General features: G+C 37.7%; 1 protein-coding gene across 2 annotated transcripts in view; it reads right to left on the bottom strand.

The window, feature by feature from the left end:
• The window catches only part of Eh (Eclosion hormone), a 32931-nt gene that overhangs the window by 682 nt on the left and 7830 nt on the right, over positions 1 to 24419 (bottom strand). For both annotated transcript variants that reach the window (XR_016142996.1, XM_089101687.1), the window contains exon 2: positions 9217 to 9341. Coding sequence is in view for 1 of the 2 variants with exons in the window: in XM_089101687.1 (XP_088957813.1) it covers positions 9217 to 9341 (125 nt within the window). In the remaining variant the exon portion in view is untranslated. The remainder of the gene's footprint in view (positions 1 to 9216; positions 9342 to 24419) is intronic.

Raw genomic sequence — 24419 nt, 5'->3', positions numbered from 1 at the left:
AAATGAAACCCAAAACAAACAAAAATTAAAATAAGTCAAACTCAAAACGAGCAGAAATTAATCTGAGCAAGGTTCTGAACCTTATGCTTTCTAACAGTCAGAACATAATTTGTAGTTTACTGAAAAAAATTTAAATGAATCTACCAAAAAAAATGTGCATTGTCAGTTTAATATACATATGCTGATATTGATTCCTTAAAATCTTAATTAATTTTTGTTTCCTTAAAGTTATAAGTAAAAACATTAAAAAAAATAATTTTTTTCTGTAAAATATTCTGGCTTTTAGAAAGCATAGGGTTTAGAACCCTAATCAGATTAATTTCTGCTCGTTTTGAGTTTGACTTATTTTATTTTCTGTTTGTTTTGGGTTTCATTTATTTATTGAAACTTGATTGATACTGCCCCCAGGAATAACTTACAACCCTTGCCCTGAGGGGTGTGAGGGGGAGGGGGGCGTGATTATCCTCAAAGATATAATATACAGAACTTTAAACTACGTTGAAAAAAATTGCTATCTCAAAATTTAGTTTGGATGTGTTTGGGGTAATGGTGGGCGTGAGAGGGAGGTTAGTTGCCCTCCAATCAGTTTCGACTAGCCTATTAAAAACGGCACCAACCCCTTCAATTTACAATTGAATAAGCCTTTTATGAAGTTTCTACAAAAACATTTTCTATAAAAAACCTTATATGCCCCCAGGGCATAACTTACAACCTTAGCCCTAAAAGCTCTGGGGGGAGTGTCATCCCCAAAGACCTAATATCCAGAACTTTCATCCACGTAGAATAAAATGGCTATCTCAAAATTTTGATTGGATGTGTTTGGGGAAATAGTGAGCTTGAGAGGGGGGCTAATAGCCATCAAATCACTTTCGACTATTAAAAACAGCACTAGCCCTTCCAATTTCTAATTGAATGAGCCCTTTTTTGAAATCTCTACGAAAACACTTTCTATAAAAGCCTTATATATCCCCAGGGCATAACTTACAACCCTTCCCCTGAGGGTTTTGGGGGGTTTGTCATCCTCAAAATCATAATTTCCAGAACTTCCAACTTCGTTGAACAAAATGGCTATCTCAAAATTTTAATTGAATGTGTTTGGGGAAATGGTGGGCGTGAGAGGGGGGTTATTTGCTCTTGATTCACTTTCGACTATTAAAAAGGGCTTTAGCCCTTTCAATTTCCAATCAAATGAGCACTTTTTGAAGTTTCTACGACAACACTTTCTATAAGAACCTTATATGTCCCCAGGGTATAACTTACAACCCTTGCCCTGAGGGCTCTGAGGGGGTTGTCATCTTAAAAGACATAATTTCCAGAACTTTTAACTACGTTGAACAAAATATCTCAAAGTTTTGATGAGATGGGCTTGGAGAAATGGTGGGTGTAAGAGGGGGGTTAGTTGCCCTTTTATTATTTTCAACTATTAAAAAGGGCACTAGCCCTTTCAATTTTAAATCGAATAAGCCTTTTTTGAAGTTTTACTACAACACTGTCTATAAAACCTCATATGCACCCAGGGCATAACTTACAACCCTTGCCATGAGGGCCGTGGGGGGTTGTTATCCTCAAGGACATAATTTCCGGAACTTTCAGCTACGTTGAAAAAAATTTCTATCTCAAAATTTTGATTGTATGTGTTTGGGAAAATGGTGGGCGTGAAAGGGGGATTAGTTGCCCTGCAACTACTTTTGACTATTAAAAAGGCCACTAGACATTTCAATTTCAAATGGACTGAGCCCATTTTGAAGTTTATACGACAACGCTTTCTATAAGAGCCTTATATACCCCCAGGGCATAAATTAAAACCCTTTCCCTGAGGACTGTGGGGAGGGGGAGTGTTATCATCCTTAAAGACCTAATTTCCAAAACTTTCAACTACGTTTAACAAAATGGCTATCAAAGAATTTTGATTGTATGTTTTGGGGAAAAGGTGGGCGACTGAGGGGGCTTAGTTGCCCTCCAATCACTTTTGACCATTAAAAAGGGCACTAGCCCTTTGAATTTCCAATCGAATGCTCCATTTTTCAAGTTTCTACGGCAAATATTTCAATAAAAACCTTATATACCCCCAGGGTATAACTTATAACCTTTTCCCTGAGGGCTCTATTGGGATTATCGTTCTCAAAGACCTAATTTCCATAACTTTCAACTACGTTGAACAAAATAGCTATCTCAAAATTTTCATTGGATGTAATTGGATATATTGTGGGCATGGAAGGGGTGTTAGTTGCCTTCCAATCGCTTTCGACTATTGAAAAGCTCACTAGTCATTTCAATATCCAATCGAATGAGCCCCTTTTGAAGTTTCTACGACAACAATTTCTATGAAAACCTTATATGCCCCGAGGGCATAGCTTATAACTCTTGCCCTGAGGGCTGTGGGGGTTGTCATCCTTAAAGGTCTAATTTTGAGAACTTTCAACTACGTTGAACAAAATGGCTATCTAAAAATTTTGATTGGATTTGATTTTTGATTGGTGTTTGGGGAAAAGGCGGGCGTGAGAGGGGGGTTAGTTGCCCTCCCATCACTTTCGAATATGAAAAAGGGCACTAGCCCTTTGAATTTCCAATCGAATGAGCCTTTTTTGAAGTTTCTACGACAACACTTTCTATAAAAACCTTATATGCCCCCGGGGCATAACTTTCAACCCTTGCCCTGAGGGCTCTGGGGGAGTGTCCTCCTTAAAAACTTAATTTCTATCTGGAAATCAACTACGCTGAACAAAATAGCAATCTCAAAATTTTGATTGGATGTGTTTGGGGTGGGCGTGGAAAGGTGTTAGTTGCTTTCCAATCACTTTCGACTATTAAAAATGGCACTAGCCACTCCAATTTCTAATCGAATGAGCCCTTTTTGAAGTTTCTGCAACAACTCCTTCGATACGAAGTGCCCTAGTCTAAGACCAAGAAAAAAAAATAAATTGTGCCAACATCGTTCTTTACTTAGGCAGCGCTATTGCGCTGCCTATGATAACAGGGTCAGCTAAGTTGGAATTTCTGTCAAGATAAGAATTGCGAGTCCCTTGGGGAAAAATAGAGGATATTTTACCATATGAAACAAATCTGAGCGGAGTTTTAACTTATCTGAACTTGTAAAAGTTTTCTAAAATGGTGCTATCAAAGCCGTATCCAGGATTTTTCTCGAGGAGGTTTTTTTTCTGGGCTTGGTTACAAGAAAAACCTTAAAACCGCATCGAATTTTTTTAAACACATTTTCTTACGTTTTTACGAGTCCGAAAAAGTTTTAGGGAGAAAACTTTCGGGGAGGGGGGGAGGTTTTAGGTGCTATTTGTCATAACATCCTAGATACGGCCGTGGGTGCTATGTATAATTAATGTGGTAGAGCAATGAAGTTAAAAATTTCAAAAGCAGACGGTGATTAAAGCGCAGCTCATTTGTGACGAAAGATGCATAAGACAACTTGATAAAACGTTCAATGTGGTCTCTTTGGAGTTGTCGTGTGCGCTTTATTAAGGAACTAATAAGTAGACCAAGGTAAGTGATGTGCTTGGTTTGCCTGATCCTACTGTTTACCTAGAGAAATATCCTCTGCAGGTGCTTGATACCAGATGAAGAATACAGCTTCAGACTTTTCAGCATTGAATTCAAGACCAAGTTGTTCCAACTCAGATTATAGCAATTCGCAAATAATGCAGTGGACAGTACAACTCAAGTTCAGAATATCGTCTGCATATGAGACGAGAGACAAATTGGGACCGGCAAGGATGCAAGACGTGGGAGCAGCGGACTGCACATCGAGAACTCCATTGTTGAAGAGTGAAGGGGAAGAAACGGTACTTTGACGGGTACCTTCCTCGAAGTCAACAAAAGCATCAAGAATAACAGGGATGGTTGTATGGACAAAAGCAAAATGCCACATTGGACGGCTGTCGACTATAGACAATGAAGGAAGCATTAAGCGAACTAGAGGACGAGAATACATGTCACAGAGAGCTCGGGAATATGAAGGGCTCACCCAACGTTTTACTGTGTCGAGTTTTACTTGTACCACGTTATTAACAACGTTGCATCAGTGCCATGGCATGTGAGTATCTTAATTTATAGGTTAAATATACTCTGTTTAAACGGGTAACTTTATGTATGCATATATGTATGTATGTATATTTAAATGTTTTCTTCAAAATAGCTCCTTATGTTTTTTTTGGGTTGGGGAGGGGGAGATAGAAGTAGGACCCAGAGATTTTCTGGCCAGTAAAAACGATCTAGATAGGTCACGAGTTTGTGAAAATTTGTTTAGAGCCTTGATTTAGAGAAAAAAAATAATGTGAACAACGTCATATTTATATACATTTTAAGAGCAAAAAGTGCGCTATTTTCCCCCCAACAGTGGTCATATATCGTTTTCAGAATATATGACCCATGCAAAGTTGCACAAGATGACTAACTGCTCTGAACAGCTAAAGAAAAAGCGCATGGAACTAGAAAGAGCAAAATCATATTGATTTAAAACGAAATTGTTGCACAAAGAAATTTGCGGTTAGAAGACAGAGTAAAATTAGATGGAATGAAGGAAAGTCGTAGTTTAGCATGTGTGAGTCTGAGAAGAATAAACAGGATAGAGGGATTGATTTTTAGTTATCTATGACATGTACAAAATTGTACAAGATGAAAAGTGACTCCGAACAGCAAAAGAAATAGGCAACGAACAAGAAACATGAAAAATGACATTGAGTTCCAAACGAAAATGTAACTCAAAACTAAAGAATAATATTATTATTATATTATTACGTTATTCATATATTTCAGGAACTACAATGAAATAAGGAACGTGTTATTTAAGCGTATGTAAAGGATAAACAGGGTGGAAGAACTGAATTCAGGTCAGAATTTCTTTGTTCAAGTGAAATGGCTGATTTGCCACCCTTTGACTAGAAGCTAAATGATAAAACGATGGCTAAGCCAATGCCTAATCTAGATATTTCAGAGTACATAGGTATTGGAAAATTCCTGGTTGCTATTGATTATATAACAACGCAATTAAAGCAAAAATATAACGATGAGGGAAAAGTTCGGAAAGAATTTTTTTGGTATGACGTTATTAAAAAATTAGACACTATCTTGAATGAATCTGAACAGCTAAGGCAAAAGGCATGAAAAATGTCTGAGGTGATGATAAATGAACTCAATTTTAATGAGGTCTGTTGCTAGAAGATACGCGACAGCAAGCATCAAAACAAATCCTAATGAAAATAATGGACAAAGAAATCTACGGTTCAAATATATACGATGGGTATGATCACATCGAATGATAAATGAAATCTGGGTGAGAAGAGAAGCAACGGTAGGAATAGCAATAGCTCAAAGGAGGAAAAAATTCTACAAAATTGGACGATTTTCTAATGCTTTAACAGGAAAGGAAGAAGTGAATTCACGCCAAATTTTCTTAATCAAATTGAGATATCTAACTTAACACGTCACTACTTAAAACTAAAGAATAACGTGATGATCGCGCTAATGTGTAAATAGAGAATCAAATATATACAAGCCTGCAACCTTGTGTGGGTTCTAGATAGTCAGGGCTCGAGGAGAGATAGGGTCCTGTCTTGAAAGACATAAGTCGAGAAATGAAAGCATGTCCCCAAGGTTATTAATCTTGACATACATTAAACCAAAGATCATTAGCACGGACCCTGATATCTCCAAGATTTGTACTAAGCTGCAGTTCATTAGCATCGAATAGAATACCACAAACAACAAAAACACGAAGAGCAATAGGGAATTGTTTTTGTAAGACAGTGAAGATAATATGAACGAATATTTATGGCCTATGTCCAAGGGCCGTTCCCAGCAAGACAAAAATATATAAAAGGCAAAAGACTCACAGCAACATGCGACCAATCAAACCAAAAAGTAAAATTTTTCAAAGCAGTCCCAGTATCCTTACTTCAGTGAAGTTAAACCAAGACTGATAAAGAAAAGGGAGGTAAAATAAGGTGATTCAATGAGATGAAAGAAAAATAATTTAAAAACACGATCTTATTGCTAATGCAGCCTTTTTGGCAGTTAGCCTCAAAGGTCTTTTTGTGACCGGTTCTGTGTTAATGTCTATTATTTCTTTTTAAGTATTTTGTAAGATCATTTTTAATTAAATTTGTGCATAGAGCATTTAGTATATATTTCCCCAAGTCCCTATTTAAGGAAATATTATTATTAATCTTAAGTCTGATTTCAATTGTTTCTCGAACTATCTGTTTTATGCTTAGGTCATTGCTAATAAGGGCATATTCATCAAAAAGTATACTGTGGCGAGGATTTTCAAATACATGGCTCCCTAAAGCAGAATCAAATAAAACAGTAGCAATATTAGAATTTAGAGCATTGACAATATCATCTTTATGCTGTTGTATGCGTTTCTCTAAATTCTGGTGAGTTCTACCTAGATAATATTTGCCACAATCGCATGGTATTGGATAGACTCCTCTTTGGCGAATAACTGGGGTTTTATCTGTACCAGAATTTGGGAAATTTATGATTTAGAAATTATTGGTAAATATGAGTTTTTTAAGATTCGTAGTTATTTTTGGGATGTAAGGGAGGAAAATTATGTTTGAGGGCTTGTCGGAAATCTCACATGGTAAACTATCATTAAATTTACAGGAGTTTCTTTTCAGTGTGCAGTTAACTAAACTATTAATAAAATTCATTGTCTTACAAAAAGAATGACCTATTGTTCTTCGTGTTTTTGTTGTTTGTGATGGAAAGGCAGTGTGGTCTTCGTCTCTATTTTCAATAGAATGCCAAGTGCAAAGTGAACTGGATATACTTTATTTCTAGAGGAACGCTGTATCATCTATTGACCCAGAACAAAGGACACCTGCTGGAAATGTCAAGTTTCAATGGGGCCACTTTTACCCTTTGAAACATGAATGCCGGATGAAACAAACTGGGCATGCTAAATTTGTATGAGCCTGCTAGTGTCTATTGAGGCACTACTACTCACCATCCGGCATTAATAGCTAACCGAATTCACACTATGCACACAATATCTACTCGCTTTGTTCAATCAAACAGTTCGTGGTAACGAACTGTAAGTAAGGAGCGACCCGGCTCAATGGTAACCGAAAGTTTTAAAAACGGAATATTGATACCAATAGATACATCAAAAGAATAAAATTTTAATTTTGATTTCAAATATATAAGTTTCATCAAGTTTAATTTTACCCATCAAAAGTTACGAGCCTGAGAAAATTTGGATTATTTTCGAAAAAGGAGAAAAGACCCACTAAAAGTTATAGAACCTTAATGAAAATAATACCATCATATTTAGCGTATCAGAGAACCTTACTGTAGAGGTTTCAAGATCTTATCTACAAAAATTTGGAATTTTCCATTTTTTGCCAGAAGAATGAATCAGGATGCGTTTGTATTTGTTTGTTTTTTTCCAGGGGTAATCGTATTGACCCAGTGGTCCTAGAATATCTTAGGAGGGCTCATTGGAACAGAAATTAAAAGTTCAAGTGCCCTTATTAAGTGACAAAAAAATGGAGGGCAACAAGGCCCCCTCCCACGCTCATTTTTTCCCAAAGTCACCCGATCAAAAGTTTTGAGATAGCTATTTTGTTCAGCATAGTCTAAAATTTAATAAAAATGTATCTTAGGATGACTTAATTCCCCACAGCTACCAGGGAAAGGGCTGCAAGATATGAACTTTGCCCATTGCTTACATATTGTATTGGTTATTGGGAAGTATACAGACATTTTTCGGAAGAATTTTTTTCTGGTGGGGGGGACTGGAGGAGGGGGTTACTCGGGAGAATCCTTCCGTGGAGGATGTTTTTTTGGGGTAAGGGACATTCTTATGAAGGGGGCGCCGGATTTCCAAGCATTATTTAAAAAACGATCAGAAATTAAATTATAAAAAAAGTTTTTTCAACTGAAAGTAAGAAGCAACATTAGAACTTAAAACGAACAGACACTATTACGTATATGAGGGGGGTCGCCCCCAAGTCAATATCTCGCTCTTTACGCTACATTTTTTTTTAGTGCTTTCAAAAGAGCTATCTATTCTAATTAAACGACCTTTGTGATTCAGGGGTTTTTGATTTAAAAACAATTTTAAATTTTAGCGTAAAGAGCATGGTATTGCCTAGGGGGAGAACCCCCTCATATACGTAATAACATATACGTATAAAAAAAAAACAAAGCGATACGGCTCAATAGTAATCGAAACTTTTAAAAACGGAATTTTGATTTCAATAAATGTATCAAAAGAATGAACTTATGATGCTGATTCTAAATATATAAATTTTATTAAGTTTCGTATTACTCATCAAAGGCTACGAGCCTGAGAAAATTTACCTGATTTTTTAAAGGGGGGGGAAACATTCCCTACAAGTGAAAGAATTTTAATGAAAATCACACCGTCAGATTCAGCGTATCAGAAAACCCTATTACATAGGTGTCAAGCTCATATCTGCAAAAATCTGCCACTTTGTGTTTTTTGCCAGAAGAAAAATATACGATTATAGAAGTTCATTAAGTAAGTTAATTCTTAAATTACGTCAGAACCATATTTAGAGACAGCCATTTATCAAAAGAAAAGTAAAGATGTTATGCAACTTTTGTTTGCTTATTAAATGACGATGAGCCAAAATAAAATCTGCATTAACTAAAAAACGATCAGAAATTAAATAAAAAAAACATATTTTTTAAACTGAAAGTAAGGAGCGACATTAAAACTTAAAACGAACAGAAATTATTCCGTATATGAAAGGGGCTGTCCCCTCCTCAACGCCTCGCTCTTTACGCTAAAGTTTGACTTTCTCAAAACTCTATTTTTTTGAAACAATAAAAAACTTTAGCGTAAAGAGCGAGGCGTTGAGGAGGCCCTTTCATATACGGAATAATTTCTGTTCGTTTTAAGTTTTAATGTCGCTCCTTACTTTCAGTTTAAAAAACTTGTTTTTTTATTAAGTCACAAACAGACTTGAAGACTACAACCTTAAGACTTGCAGTTTTGATCAATTGTTGTACAATAACTGTTTTGTTAAGCTTCTCATGTGGAACCAATTCAACGGTTACGAACGCTAGAATCAGTCTTGGGTATTGTACAGATTGAGGCAAACGATTGCTTAGGAAGTTCTTCTCCTTTCAAAGCGAAAAAATTTTGTCCTATCCGGCATGAATAAGATATTAGATAGAAAAATATTAGGGTAGTAGGGTGTACACTATTTGAAAATGAAAAGTTGTAAGTACCTGAGACAAATCTGCATCTGCTTTGTAATAAACACACCTCTTCCCCAATTTGTGTTGTGTATATACTGATTGGTTTCTGGCAGTGTCGCAGCAATTAAAAGAAGAACAATCCCTAATGGAAACACCTGTAAGAAAATTAAAAAAATTTTAAATTTAAAATTCACGCAAAATGTCTTAATTCAATTGTGATATCTGACTTAACACCTCATAACTTAAAACTAAAGAATGCGTAAGTTATATATTTAAAAAATAAATATCCGGTTTTTCAAAAACCAAGTATTATGAGCTAGATTTTCTTTTCTTTCAACATTTTAGACCAGTTGTATTATTTTCTCATAATTCCTTGATCTACCCCGTCTTTTCTAAAAGAAAATTCCATATGCTCCCCTTGAAACAATTATCTATGGTCTTTAAGTCTATTTCTGCTATCATATTCTTCTTCTTTATATTAATCTTTCTTGACATTTCAAATCTTCTGGTCATTTAGAGAATAATATTTATCGTTACATCGTTTACTAGCAGAGTAGAATTTACTGTAGGTTCCTGTAGTAGTTAAAATAAGAGTAACGGGATATACGAGTAACCGACTTACGAATAGTTCTATTGGGAATATTCCTGTTTTAGGAATAGTTGAGGTGCAGGAAGTGATGTTATGTGTAGCCACGGTACTAAAAAAGTTTAACTCGATGCAAGAGTAGGATTTGTGTATAAGGAGTGGCTTGGTAAGATTTGATAAATAAGTATTCTTGGCTAGAACTTTGTGGGTTGAAAATATTACAGTGGAAAGAATCTTGTTTTAGTAATTGTCTTCGAAGGGTTAGAGTAGTATTGCATTCTTCCAAGGCAGTGGGTGCGCCCCATAGATGTTGCTATGACAACACTAACCTATATACCATGGATGGCATCAACAACTATGAACTCTGTGTGCCTCTTGAATGCATACAGCAACGTCCTCGAGGGACTTTAGCAGATATAAATGATGGGGAATGAACTCATAGTGTTCATTGGCACATAGAGGCCAACCAAAATATAACACTTATGTAATATGATGGGCAGCAGTTAAACTAAACCCTAAAACCCCCACTACCCAGGTGAAATATCCTATTCAAGTTACGGCTTGTCTGATTATGTTTGTATAATCTACCGAATTGTCCCAGGAAAGAAGAAAACTCTCATTTGAGTTTTCTTTTTGATGTCTCTACTCATTCGCTAGTTCAAGCCACAATGCTCTGTACTAGGCTGGGTGAAATCCTCCAGATATAACCGAAACGTTGCTTTTATCTAGACTCAAAAAATATGTGATTATCTCATGCCATCAGACGGCCTTACCAATGTAGTGGACAAATTCTCCCTCGAGTAGAAGATGATCTTATCCTTCTGAATCCGAAAACCCAGGAAAAACAGTAAATGGCATGAAACATACTTTTGAATTTTCTGATTACAAGACATCAATTGAATTTAAAAGGTTCTGACCAATTGGGGACGCTGATGACTGTTTGTGAAACCACCTAACCAATCAAATCAAAGACTATCCACCTTTCTAACCTCACAGCCTAAATTGGTCAGCATTGGCCATCAAACCAGCCATATGAGTCATCCCTAGACGATTACTTTGGACCTAACTAATTAGCAAATTTTTGGAGACACAAAATATTCTCAGCCAAGAAAAAGGAAAAATGCATTAAAAGGGGCTAAAAAAGATAAAAGGGCATTAATGTGATAATTAGGGGCCCAACAACGGTGTTGATAGGGTCTTGTGGATCCAAAACTGTTTCAGAAACAGAAGTAGCTACCCCAAATTTTGGAAAAAATTATTGGAGCTTGCGTAAATTATAATTTGGAAAAAATTTGGAAAAGATAAATTTTGGAAAAAATTATTGGTAAAAAATTATACTTTGCGTAGCGTCATAGGGAACATAGAAAGAACTTTTAAATAAATTATATATCCTGGATTCTTATAGCCTTTTCCAAACGGTTTTGTCGACCTTATTAAAATACAAAAGGAGCAAGATATCAATGATTTCACCTTTCTCAAACAACAGTATTTCTGTGATGATGGAGTGCATCATCTCTTGAACTGTAAGGGGTATTTTCATATGATTTTTATAGCTCCGTACTGGGGCTGAATGAGGAAAACATTTCTGCCTTAATTAAATCATTCTTTGACTCACTCCACATTCCTCATGTAAGCCAGATGAATATAGTTTGGAAAAAACAAACATTGAATAAACGGAGATACAAAAAGGGATGGATTATGTCAAATTATTTTTGTCGAGGGATATTTCGACGCTGTAAAACATCGTTTGTAAGGATACCGATAATATTTACAATTAGACTAAACCAGATTTGAGTTATTTCTTAACTCCAAACTTAGTACTGGACCTAATACAAAGTAAAGTAAAAACGAAATAGATGTAACTGAGGATACTGCCAGTATTTCTTCTTTGAGCGCTCAATGCGAGGGAGCTATATGTTTCACGGAGAGCGCATCCATGAAACCAATCCTAGTAGGTAGGGAGCACTGGTCAACAACAATTTTTCTACACATGAAATCTCTTTACCCATCAGCAATGTACAACTATTTTCTTCCTTTTGGTAATTATAGGGTTAAATGGCCCCTCTGCCAATGGTTTACCGGCTGACATTTCCAATGTTTATGAAAATGGAACTGTGGGTCGTTTTATTAGGTGGACGGTGATATTCTCATTGACTTGTATGACTCAATGAAGGACTTTGCCTTCACCTGAACAAACAGGTCAGTGAATCAAGAATATTTTAGTCCCTATAATCGTGTCCTGGTGGAGGGAAGCATTGAGCATCCACAAAGCAAAAGACTCTTTTTTACATCATGTAGGCTACTCTTAAAGTAGAACTTGTAAGGTATCACATTTTGCAAAAAAAAAAAAAAAATGTGAAAAAACTTGTAGACATATATATTGAGAAACCGTCGAAGGCCAATTTTTTTTTAGAAAATGTGTGAATGTGTCTGTGATCAAAGGCGATGTGATGTTGTTACAAATCGTCAGGAGTAGGCAGAATTATTGCCGATCTAAACTTAACTCAGTTGGCCTATGCCATTGTTGTTGAAAATATGGTATTTTTACATAGAAGAAAAAGAAGTGTTAAATGGTACAAAAATATTGCGGCGGGCAGTTAAATCCTAGAAATATCAAAAGGTGCAACTGTATTACTAGGAAATCGATTCATTTTAACTAAGAGTAAAAACATGGCATTTATTGGGAGATATGGCTAACAGGGAAGTCACCAGTTTACAGATGACCTCCACCCCTGGGATGTATAACTTTACCCAGAACAGGGGTCTTGCCGTGCTCTAAATCAGTTCTTATATTTAAAGTCTTAAACAGCGAGCAATATCATTGCTCAGGATATTTTCCCGGTCACTAAGTCAATTTCATTCAAACATACCGCATGGAGATCAAAACCAAACTTCAACACTAACCAAAACTTCAACGTGAGAGATTATGAGAATTTGGTTGAGGAGATACCTCAGACTATATGAGATGCCTCAGACTAAATGGCTTAAAATTCAGGCACTGAAGCAAAGTATACAAAGTATATGTTGGTAGGGATGGTGTCGGAGCGTCCCCCTTCGGGCACTACCTAGTCTTTATCCAAGATGCTCGTGTTTGGAAAAGTTTTAGGCTTGGTCAAGATAAAATTAATTAAAACCATTTTTGATGTTTGTTAGGGGTCCTTCTGGGACTATGGAAGGAGCCTCTGCAACGCTTGCCTGTGGGGGGGGGGGCTTTCAAAGCCGACCACCGCTAAAACAATTTCCCATTGTTATTTTCTTATAGAGTAAATATGTTGTACAGTTTTTTTCCGGTTAATACTATACCTAAAGCCCTTTGGTCTCCTCTAGTATTCAAGCTTCTCTCTTCAGGATAGGCGGAAAGGGGGCACTCGCAGTCTCCAATCACTTTTCAAATAGTACCTATTCATTGCCTAAGCTCAGTCCAGCATTCTGAGCAAAGTTTCTGAGTTTTTTCTATAGTAACCGCTCATATAAGGTCTGGGGATTATCATTATAGGTTCCGCTTGCAACTTTTTTTTAACTAATTACTAACATATTTGACTGAATGTTCGGGCTTTAAAAATTTGAGTCGCTCTCCTGACACTCTAGGCGAGCGAGCACCCCTATTAGACTTAGGTCACTTGTTGGCTTGTAAATTCAGGCGACTTATCGGTCAACCAATATTTAATTAATTTTCTGTTAGCACAACTGTTTGAGCTTGTGAATTGGGCCTCTTTTCTGGTGAATTATTTTGAAATGTATATATTTGTTCAATATACAAATCTGTTTGTGACTACTGACTTATTCGTTGCTCAGCAGTTAATATTTGAACATAACGCAGTTTAAAACTCCGTTCAGTGCATTTGTCTATGGGCTGTCAATGAATGGCAAAACCAGGCTTTTGACTAAAATAATTCAGAAGTCGTAGTAAAAAACTCTTTGAGAACCCACCAAAAACACAGAAGCTATAGCATATGGAGAGAATCATATGGCAAAATAAGATCTATTTTTCCCATACCAGGGCACTTCGTATCCAAGGAGTTGTCGTAGAAATTTGGAAAAGGGCTCATTCGATTGGAAATTGGAACGACTATTGCCCTTTTTAACAGTTGAAAGTTATTGGAAGGCAACTAACACCCCTTCCACAACCACCATTTCCCCAAACACGTCCAATCAAAATTTTGAGATAGCCATTTTGTTTAGCGTAGTTGATTTCCAGATAGAAATGATGTTTTGAGGAGGACATTCCCCTACAGCCCCCAGGACAAGGGTTTTAAGTTATGCCCATGGGGTATATAAGAACAATGTTGGCACAATGTACTGTTTATTTTTTTGTACTTTTGACCAGGGCACTTTGTATCGAAGAAGTTGTCGTAGAAACTTCGAAAAGGGTTCATTCAATTGGAAATTGGAGTGGCCTGTGCCCTTTTCAATAGTCGAAAGTGATCGGAAGGCAACTAATACCCCTTCCACGCCCACCATTTCCCGAAACACATCCAATCAAAATTTTGAGATAGCCATTTTGTTCAGCGTAGTTGATTTCCAGATAGAAATTATGGTTTTGAGGAGGATACTCCCACACAACCTTCAGGGCAAGGGTTATAAGTTATGCCCTGGGGGCATATAAGGTTTTTATAGAAAGCGCTGTCGTAGAAACTTCAAAAAAGGCTCATTCGATTGGAAATTCAAAGGGCTAGTACCCTATTTAATTAATTTTAACTGATTGGAGGGAAACTAACCCCCCTCTCACGCCCACCTTCTCCCCGAACACATCCGATCAAGATTTTGAGATAGCCATTTTGTTCAACGTAGTTGAAAGTTCTAGAAATTAGGTCTTTTAGGATAACACCCCCCCCACATTCCTCAAAGCAAGGGTTATAAGTTATGCCCTGGGGGCATATAAGGTTTTCATAGAAAGCATTGTCGTAGAAACTTCAAAAAGGGCTCATTCGATTGGAAATTGAAATGGCTAGTGCACTTTTTAAATATCAAAAGTGATTGGAAGGCAACTAACACTCCTTCCACGCCCGCCATTTCCCCAAACACATCCAATAAAAATTTTTAGATAGCCATTTTGTTCAACGTAGTTGAAAGTTCAGGAAATTATACCTTTGAGCAGGACACTCCCTCCACAGTCTGGGCAAGGGTTATAGTTTATGCCCTGGGGGCATATAAGGTTTTCATTGAAAGCTTTGTCATAGAAACTTAAAAAAGAGCTCATTCGACTGGAAATTCAAAGGGCTAAAGCCATTTTTAATAGTCGAAAGTGATTGGGGGACAACTACCCCCTTCTCACGCCCCCTATTTATCCAAAAACATCCAATAAAAATTTTTAGATAGCCATGTTGTTCAACGTAGTTGTGAGTTCTGGAAATTAGGTCTTTGAGCCTTACAACCCCTCCCCCTCAGAGCCCTCAGGAAAAGGGTTACAGGTTATGTCCTGGTGGCATATAAGGTTTTTATTGAAAGCTCTGTCGTAGAGAATTGCAAAATGGTGTATTCAATTGGAAATTCAAAGAGCTAGTGCCCTTTTTAATAGTCGAAAGTGATTGGAGGAAAATTAATCCCCCTTTCACGCCACCTTTTCCAAAAACACATCTAATAAAAAATTTTAGATAGCCATTTTGTTCAACGTAGTTGAAAGTTCTGGAAATTAGGTCTTTTAGGATGACAACCCCCACCCCCTACATTCCTCAAGGCAAGGGTTATAAGTTATGCCCTGGGGGCGTATAAGGTTCTTATAGAAAGCGTTGTCGTAGAAACTTCAAATAGGGCTCATTCGATTGGAAATTGAAATAGCTAGTGCCCTTTTTAAATGTTGAAAGTGATTGGAAGGCAACTAATGTTGAAAGTGATTGGAAGGCAACTAGCACCCACCCCTTCCAAGCCCGCCATTTCCCCAAATACATCCAATCAAAATTTTGAGATAGCCATTTTGTTCAACGTAGTTGAAATTTCTAGAAATTATACCTTTGAGCAGGACACTCCCTCCACAATCTTCAGGGCAAGGGTTATAATTTATGCCTTGGGGGCATATAAGGTTTTCATTGAAAGCTTTGTCCTAGAAATTTGAAAAAGGGCTCAGTCGATTGCAAATTCAAAGGGCTAAAGCCATTTTTAATTGTCGAAAGTGATTGGAGGGCAACTACCCCCTTCTCAAGCCCCTATTTATCCAAAAACATCCAATCAAAATTTTGATATAGCCATTTTGTTCAACGTAGTTCTGAGTTAAGGAAATTAGGTCTTTGAGCAAGAAACCCCCCCCCCTCAGAACCCTCAGGACAAGGGTTACAAGCTATGTCCTGGGGCATATATTATATGCCCCAGGACAAGCCTTATATGCCATATAAGGTTTTTTTTGAAAGCTTTGTCGTAGAGAATTGCGAAATGGTGCATTCGATTGGAAATTCAAAGGTCTAGTGCCCTTTTTAATAGTCGTAAGTGATTGGAGGAAAACTAACCCCCTTTTACGCCCATCTTTTCGAAAAACACATCCAATAAACTTTTTTAGATAGCCATTTTGTTCAACGTAGTTGAACGTTTTGGAAATTAGGTCTTTAAGGATGACAACCCCCCACAGCCCTCAGGGCAAGGGTATTAAGTTATGCCCTTGGGGCATATAAGGCCCTTATAGAAAGCGTTGTCGTAGAAACTTCAAAAAGGGCACATTCGATTGGAAATTGAAATGGCTAGTGCCCTTTTTAATAATCGAAAGCAATCGTCGGGCAACTAATCCCCCTTTCACGCTCACCATTTCCCCAAACACATAAAATCAAAATTTTGAGATAGCCATTTTGTCTACGTAGTTGAAAGTTCTGGAAATTATGTCTTTATGGATGGCAACCCCCCTTACAGCCATCAGGGCAAGGGTTGTAAGTTATGCCCTGGGGATGCCTAACGCTGTTTTAGAAAGTTTTGTCGTAGAAACTTCAAAAGGGCTCATTTGATTTGAAATAGAAAAGGCTAGTGCCCTTTTTAATAGTCGAAAGTGATTGAAGGGCAACCAACCCCCTCTCACACCCACCATTTCCCCAAACACATCCAATCAAAATTTTGAGATAGCCGTTTTGTTTAACGTAGTTGAAAGTTTTGGAAATTAGGTCATTAAGGATGACAACCCCTCCCTCACCACATCCCTCAGGACAAGGGTCATAAGTTATGTCCTAGGGGCATATATGGTGTTTATAGAAAGCGTTGTCGTAGAAACTCAAAGAGGGCTTATTCGATTGGAAATTGAAAGGGCTAGTGCCCTTTTTAATTTTACACAGTGATTGGAAGGCTTGACATTTTTATAGTAAAGATCCATCTGGGTACAATATATTATTATTATTTTTTTTGTTTTGTTTAGACCAGGACACTTCGTATCGAAGGAGTGGTCGTAGGAACTTCGAAAAGGGCTCATTCATTTGAAAATAGAAAGGACTATTGCCCTTTTTAACAGTCGAAAGTGATTGGAGGGCAAATAGTCCACATCCCAAGCCAACCCTTCCATTTGCCAATTATGTTTAAAAACTAAATATTGCCTTAAGATTAAATTAAAATGCACTGTGTTAATGCTAATTCCCAATAAGGCATCTCAGCAGTATCCCAAGAACGACTGAGGGTACTATGTTCAAACTTAGGGGATTACTTCGGCTCTTAAAATTTAACTAAATCAAAGTAGCGTAAGTGTATCCAAGCTATCAAAGAAAGTAAACAGATTTTTTTTGCGAATGGTATCAAGTTTTCTATTTCAGGTCAACTAGAGGAGTTATGCAACTAAATAAGTAAGTAAGTAAGTTGGTTTATAACCCGCAATAAAAAATAAATACGGAGTAAAAAAGAAAAAAACAAAATAATATTATCCACAAGGAAATAAGAAAAGCACAACATAAATAACATAACAATATTTATTAATCTCTAATCTGGAAAAAAATTAAGTGAGGGGGTCACTGGCACATATCTTCCTAGGAGTATTGGTCCTCAGGTCCTTAGGGATGTTGTCAAGCAGCACTAGATGGTCGATAAGTCCAAAATGAGAAATAATCTTGTGATTTCTGTACAACGTTGGTAAATATAGTAGGAATTTACAATAATTGAAATATCCACTCCTTAGCTGAAGACGGTCTGTTTTGCGCATTAAAGGCCGCAAACCGGAAAGAAAAAGAATTTTAGGAGAACAAAAACTATGGTAAAGTTTACATAAGCCTCGGTGGCTGTACCTCCCTCTATTAGGCGAGATTTTACCATATAAGAAGCGAATACACTAGTAGATAGTATCTATGGAATTTGCGCGACGCTATAGCAATTCCTATGTTATTTGCGTACGGCACGTTCCATGGTAGCTTTCCAAGGCATAGTCTACAGCCAGCGGTTATTTGGCAGTGTATAATGTCCTCAAACAGGTTTTTTTTCTGTTTTTGTTGTCAATTACACAATGAATGTAGGTCATGAGTTCACATACACATTCTTAAAACTATACTAGATTAAACACATTATAAAACTACGTGCTATTTGCTTATGTCCTGTTGGTACCATTCCAAACGAGTGGGGATTCCCCGCCTGTTCCTAAACATTGCAAAAAAGATAACAGTATGAACGGGGGATTTTGGATGTTTGTGTCTCTTAGGGACCGTGTGTGTCTCTTTGGGGCGTTTGAATCTTTTTGTCTGTATGTGTCTGTATGGGCTTTTTTTTCTCTTTTGACTGTGTGTGTGTGGGTGTTTGAATCTTTTGGTCTGTATGTGTCTGTATGGGTGTTTTTTGTATCTTTGGACTGTGTATGTGTCTCGTTTGGCTTTTTGTGTCTCTTAGGGCTGTGTGTGTATCTTTAGCCGGTGTCTGTGTCTCTTTGGGCTGTGTGTGTCTCTTTAGGCTGTGTGTCTCTTTGGGCAGTGTGTGTCTCTTTGGGGTGTTTGAATCTTTTTGGTATGTATGTGTCTGTATAGGCGTTTTTTGTATATTTGGGCTGTGTGTGTGTCTATTTGGAATTTTTGTGTCTCGTAGGAATGTGTGTATGTATCTTTATACAGTGTTTGTCTATTTTGGCTGTGTGTGTCTCTTTAGGCTGTGTGTCTCTTTGGGCAGTTTGAATCTTTATGGTCTGTGTGTGTCTCTTTTGGCTGTTTGTGTCGTTTTGGGCTTTGTGTTTCTCTGTTGGATGTGTGCATCTCCTTGGGCCGTGTACGTCTCTTTGAGCTGTATGTGTCTATTTGAGCTTTATGTGTCTCTTTGTGATGTGGGTGTCTCTTTGTGATGTGTGTCTCTTTAGGCTGTGTGTTTCTCGTTGGACGGTGTGTCTTCTTGGGGGTGTCTGAGTCTTTTTGGTCTGTATGTGTCTCTTTGGGCTGTTTGAGTCTTTTAGGTCTCTGTTTGTCTCTTTGGGTTGTGTTTCTCTTTGGGCTGTCTGTGTCTTTGAGCTGTTTGTGTCTCTTGAGGCTGTTTTTTGTGTCTCTTTGGGCTGTGTGTCTCTTTGGGCTGTTTGAGTCTTTTTGGTCTGTTTGTGTGTCTCTTTGGGCTGTTTGAGTCTTTTTGGTCTGTGTTTGTGTATTTGGGCTGTGTGTGTGTATTTGGGCTATGTTTTAGTATTTATGATGTGTGCGTCTATTTGGTCTGTGTGTCTCGTTGGACTGTTTGAGTCTTTTTGATCTGTTTGTGTCTCTTTGGGCTGTTTGAGTCTTTTTGGGCTGTGTTTGTCTCTTTGGGCTGTTTGTGTTTCTTTGGGCTATGTTTGTCTCTTTGGGCTGTTTGAATCATTTTGGTCTGGGTGTCTTTCTTATGGGTGTCCGTGTCTCTTAGGGGCCGTGTGTGTCTCTTTGGACTATATGTGTCTCTTTGGTTCCTTTGAATCTTTTGGTCTGTATGTGTCTGTATGGGCGTTTTTTTTCTCTTTTGGCTGTGTGTGTGTCTCTTTGGGCTTTTTGTGTATCTTCGGGCTGTGTGTGTCTCTTTAGCCTGTGTGTGTGTCTCTTTGGGCTGTGTGTGTCTCTTTAGGCTGTGTGTCTCTTTGGGCAGTTTGAATCTTTTCGGTCTGTGTGTGTCTCTTTTGTTTTTTTTGTCGTTTTGGGCTTTGTCTGACTCTGTTGGATGTTTGCGTCTCTTTGGGCAGTGTGCATCTCATTGAGCTGTTTGTAGCTCTAGGGCTGATTGAGTAATTTTTGTCTGTGTGTTTTTTTTTGGGCTGTTTGTATCTCGTAGAGTCAATGTGTGTGTCTCTCTGGGCAACGTGTGTCTCTTTGGGGAGGTTTGAATCTTTTTGGTATGTATGTCTCTGTATGGGCGTTTTTTTTTTGTCTCTTTGAGCTATGTGTGTGTCTCTTTGGGGGTTTTGTTTATCTTCTGACTGTGTGTATTTCTCTTTAGCCTGTGTGTGTCTTTTTGAGCTGTGTGTGTCTTCTTAGGCTGTGTGTCTCTTTGGGCAGTTTGAATCTTTATGGTCTGTGTGTGTGTCTCTTTTGACAGTTTGTGTCGTTTTGGGCTTTGTGTCACTCTGTTGGATGCGTGCATCTCTTTGGGGCGTGTACGTCTCTTTGAGATGTATGTGTCTCTTTTGGCTGTGTATGTCTCTTTGTGATGTGTGTCTCTTTAGGCTGTGTGTGTGTCTCGTTGGACTGTGCATCTTTTTTGGGTCTCTAATTCTTTTTTGTACGTATTTGTCTGTTTGGGCTGTTTGTGTCTTTTAGGTATGTCTTTGTCTCTTTGGGTTCTGTTTCTCTTTGGGCTGTCTGTGTCTCTTTGAGCTGTTTGTGTCTCTTGAGGCTGTGTGTGTCTCTTTGGGCTGTGTGTCTCTTTGGGCCTGTATGTGTCTGTATGGGCGTTTTTTGTGTCTTTGGGCTGTGTGTGTCTTTTTTGGGTTTGTGTGTATCTTCGGGCTGTGTGTGTCTCTTTATCCTGTGTGTGTGTCTCCTTGGGCTGTGTGTGTCTCTTTAGGCTATGTGTCTCTTTTTTGACAGCTTTAATCTTTTTGGTCTGTGTGTATCTCTTTTGGCTGTTTGTGTCGGTTTGGGCTTTGTGTGTATATGTTGGATGTGTGCGTCTCTTTTGGCCGTGTGCGTCTCTTTGAGTTGTATGTGTCTCTTGGGCTGTTTGAGTCATTTTGGTCTGTTTGTGTTTCTTTTGGCTGTTTGTGTCTTTTAGGGGGCCATGTGTGTCTCTTTGGGCTATGTGTGTCTCTTTGGGGTGTTTGAATCTTTTTGGACTGTATGTGTCTATATGGGCGTTTTTTTTCTATTTTGGCTGTGTGTGTGTCTCTTTTGGCTTTGTGTTTATATTAGGGCTGTGTGCATTTATCGTTATACTGTGTTTGTCTCTTTATGCTGTGTGTCTATTTTATCAGTTTGATTATTATTGGTCTCTGTGTGTCTCTTTTATCTGTTTTTGTGTCGTTTTGGGCTTTGTATGTCTTTGTTGGATGTTTGCGTCTCTATGGGGCATGTGCGTCTCTTTGAGCTTTATGTGTCTCGTTGGGCTCTGGGTGTCTCTTTGTGATGTGTGTCTCTTTAAGACGTGTGTGTCTCGCTGGACTGTGTGTCTTTTTTGGATTTTTGAGTCTTTTTGGTCTGTTTGTGTCTCTTTGGGATGTATGTGTCTCTTTGGGCTATTTTAAGTCTATTTGGAAAGTGTATGTCTCTTTCGGCTGTTTGTGTTTTTCTGGACTATGGGTGTATCTTTAGTCTGCGAGTTTCATTGGCAAAAGTATGTATTAGTAAAGTTATAGTGGAGGGTGAGTCTCTAGAGAAAAATCTAAGTTAATAACAATTTTTGACCGTAAACTTTTGTAAGAAAATTATGGAAAATACAATTCGTCGGTTCATAGGTTAAACTTAAGTCCAGGTATGGATTGAAAAATAAACTATTTCTGTAGAGACTGAGCTAATAAGGGTTTTTGATCATAAACTCTAGTTACTAATAAGAAAATTATGGATAAGACAATTCCATCGTTCGAAAGTGAAACTTAGTTCTTGTCTGAGGTTGAAATGTAGAAAAACCTAGGGTTGTGAATTAAAATAAAAAATATTTGACAATAAATTACTTAAAAGTATTTTGGGGGAGATGGCTGGATTGGCAGAAGGGTATATTAGTGAAGTTATAGTGGAGGGCGACAAAGTCTTTAAAGTCAAGGCTATAAGAAAAAAAATGTCTGGATATTTTTGTAAGTTTGTAGTCTACGCACTAATATCTTATTAGTAAAGGTTCTATTTGAACTTTCTCCAAGTTGATCAATCAAATGTGAAACTTATGTCCATTCTCTGGTTCAAATGTAGAAAAACCCGTGTGAGTGAGTTGAAATAAAAATTTTTTTTAACAAGAAATAACTGAAAAGTGTTTTGGAGGAGATGGCTTGATTGACAGAAGGATGTATTAGCGAAGTTATAGTGGAGGGCGACAATGTCTTCAAAGTCAAGGCTATAAGAAAAAAAAAGTTCAAAATATTTTTTTCGGTTTGCAGTTTACCCACTAATATCAATATCAGTAATGATTCTATTTGAACTTTCTCCAAGTTGATCAAATTGGTCTCTAAATGGTTCATGATAAAAAAAATAGTTTGGGAAAAGAAAAAAAAACCTAAAATACTGTCATGAAATCATTTTAAACAATCGGGGAAGTTTTTTTTTGTGTGTAATGTTTTGTGGGGTGATTTATAAGTTGTGTGTGTGTGTGTAAGTTTTTTGTGTTGGTTTAAGTTTTTTTTTGTGTGTAAATTTTTTTTTTGTGTGTGTGTGTGTGAGTTTTTTTGTGTGTGTAAGTTTTTTTTTGTGTGTGTTTGATTTGGGTGTTTGTGTTTGGTAGTTTTTGTGTGTGTGTAAGTTTTTGTGTGCGCGAATGTATTTGTGTGTGTGTGTAAATTTTTGTGTGTGTGTGTAAGTTTTTGTGTGTGTGTAAGTTTTTGTTTGTGTGGAAGATTTTTTTGGTTTGTATATACGACACACTCAAAGTGACGACTTACACATAGAGACGACACACACACAGAGACGGGACACTCAAAGTGACGACTTATAAACATAGAAGACAAACACACAGCTACAACACACATACAAAGATGACACGCACACAGAGACGACAAACATACAGAGACAACACACACACAGGGACGAAACAAACAAAGCGGCAACATACGGAGATAGAGGCCCCTCCGATAGACACGACACACACACACACAGATACCACACACTCATAGTGACAACACTGACATAGAGATGACAGACACACAGATACGATACATCCACAGAGACGACACATGCACAGAGACGACACACACACACACAGAGTCAACTCACACAGAGAGACGAAAGACACACAGAGAAGAATCACACACAGAGAGGACAAACACACAGAAACGACACATAGAGAGGACACATGCACAGAGACAATACACACACACACAGATACGAAACACACAAAGAGACGTCACACACACACAGATACGAAACACACACACATAGATACGAAACACACACACACACACATTGACATGACACACACATAGAGACAACACAGACAGAGAGATGACAGACACACAGATACGAAACACACACAGAGACGACACATTCACAGAGCCGATACACACACACACACACACACAGAGTCCACTCACACACACAGATAGGACAAACACACAGAGACGACAGACACAAAGACACTAATCACACACAGAGAGGACAAACACACAGAAACGACACATAGAGACGGCACATGCACAGAGACGATACACACACACACACACAGAGTCAACACACACATAGAGACGACACACACACACAGAAAAGACAAACACACATACAGACGACACACACAAAGAGACGTCACACACACACAGATACGAAACACACATAGAGACGACACACACATAGAGACAACACACACGCACACAGAGACAACATCCACACTAGAAGACACAAAAAAACAGAGAGGACACACCCACAGAGATGACACACACATTGAGACGACACACGCACAGACACGACACACAAACAGAGTCATAGTGAGAGAGATATCCAAAAAGTGGGGTTGATCTAGGTTCACTGAGAGTGGCGCGCCACTCTAAGTGAACCTAGACCAACCCAATCATTGTTAATAGCAGTCCGTCGACTTTGAAGACCAGTCATTGGTTATGCATCTTTCAAACAGCGAAGAATATTGAATTTTTCGATCCTCTTGGTCTATCGTATAAATTTTATGCTCCAGAAATCAGCAACTTTATCGAAATCAAGGGGAAGATCATTATTCAAAATCAACTAAGAGTACAGGATTTAACGTCTAAGACATGTGGCTTTCATGCACTACTCTTTTTCATCTTCAGATGCGTGGCTACACCTACAAGCAGTTTCTCAACATCTACGTTGAATTACCTCGATTGAACGACTTTCTAGCGGAGAATATACTTACAAGTGTATTTAATATTGATTTTAGTGCCCTAATAATAAATTTTTGTAAATTTTTTTGTTAAATTGTTTATTAATAAAAAAAAATTATATACATTATAAAAACGACTTTTCTACTCTTTAGATTTTATCCACTACTAGGTATTTGTCGACAACAACTAGTGCAGGTAGATCATCTGAATTCACAGTGTACTGATCCTGATTTACTGCAATGTTAGGGTCACATTTTCTACAGTAGAGTGTGACTTCACTCTTGTCATATCTCCTTGTATAGTCAATGATACTATTCTAATTCATTCTATGGAATT

The sequence above is a fragment of the Artemia sp. Qi Xiang Cuo genome, chromosome 15 (assembly GCF_049724085.1).
Source record: "Artemia sp. Qi Xiang Cuo chromosome 15, ASM4972408v1, whole genome shotgun sequence".
NCBI lineage: Eukaryota > Metazoa > Arthropoda > Branchiopoda > Anostraca > Artemiidae > Artemia > Artemia sp. Qi Xiang Cuo.
Note: the sequence above shows the minus strand (reverse complement) of the source record. Positions and strands in the feature narration are given on the sequence as shown.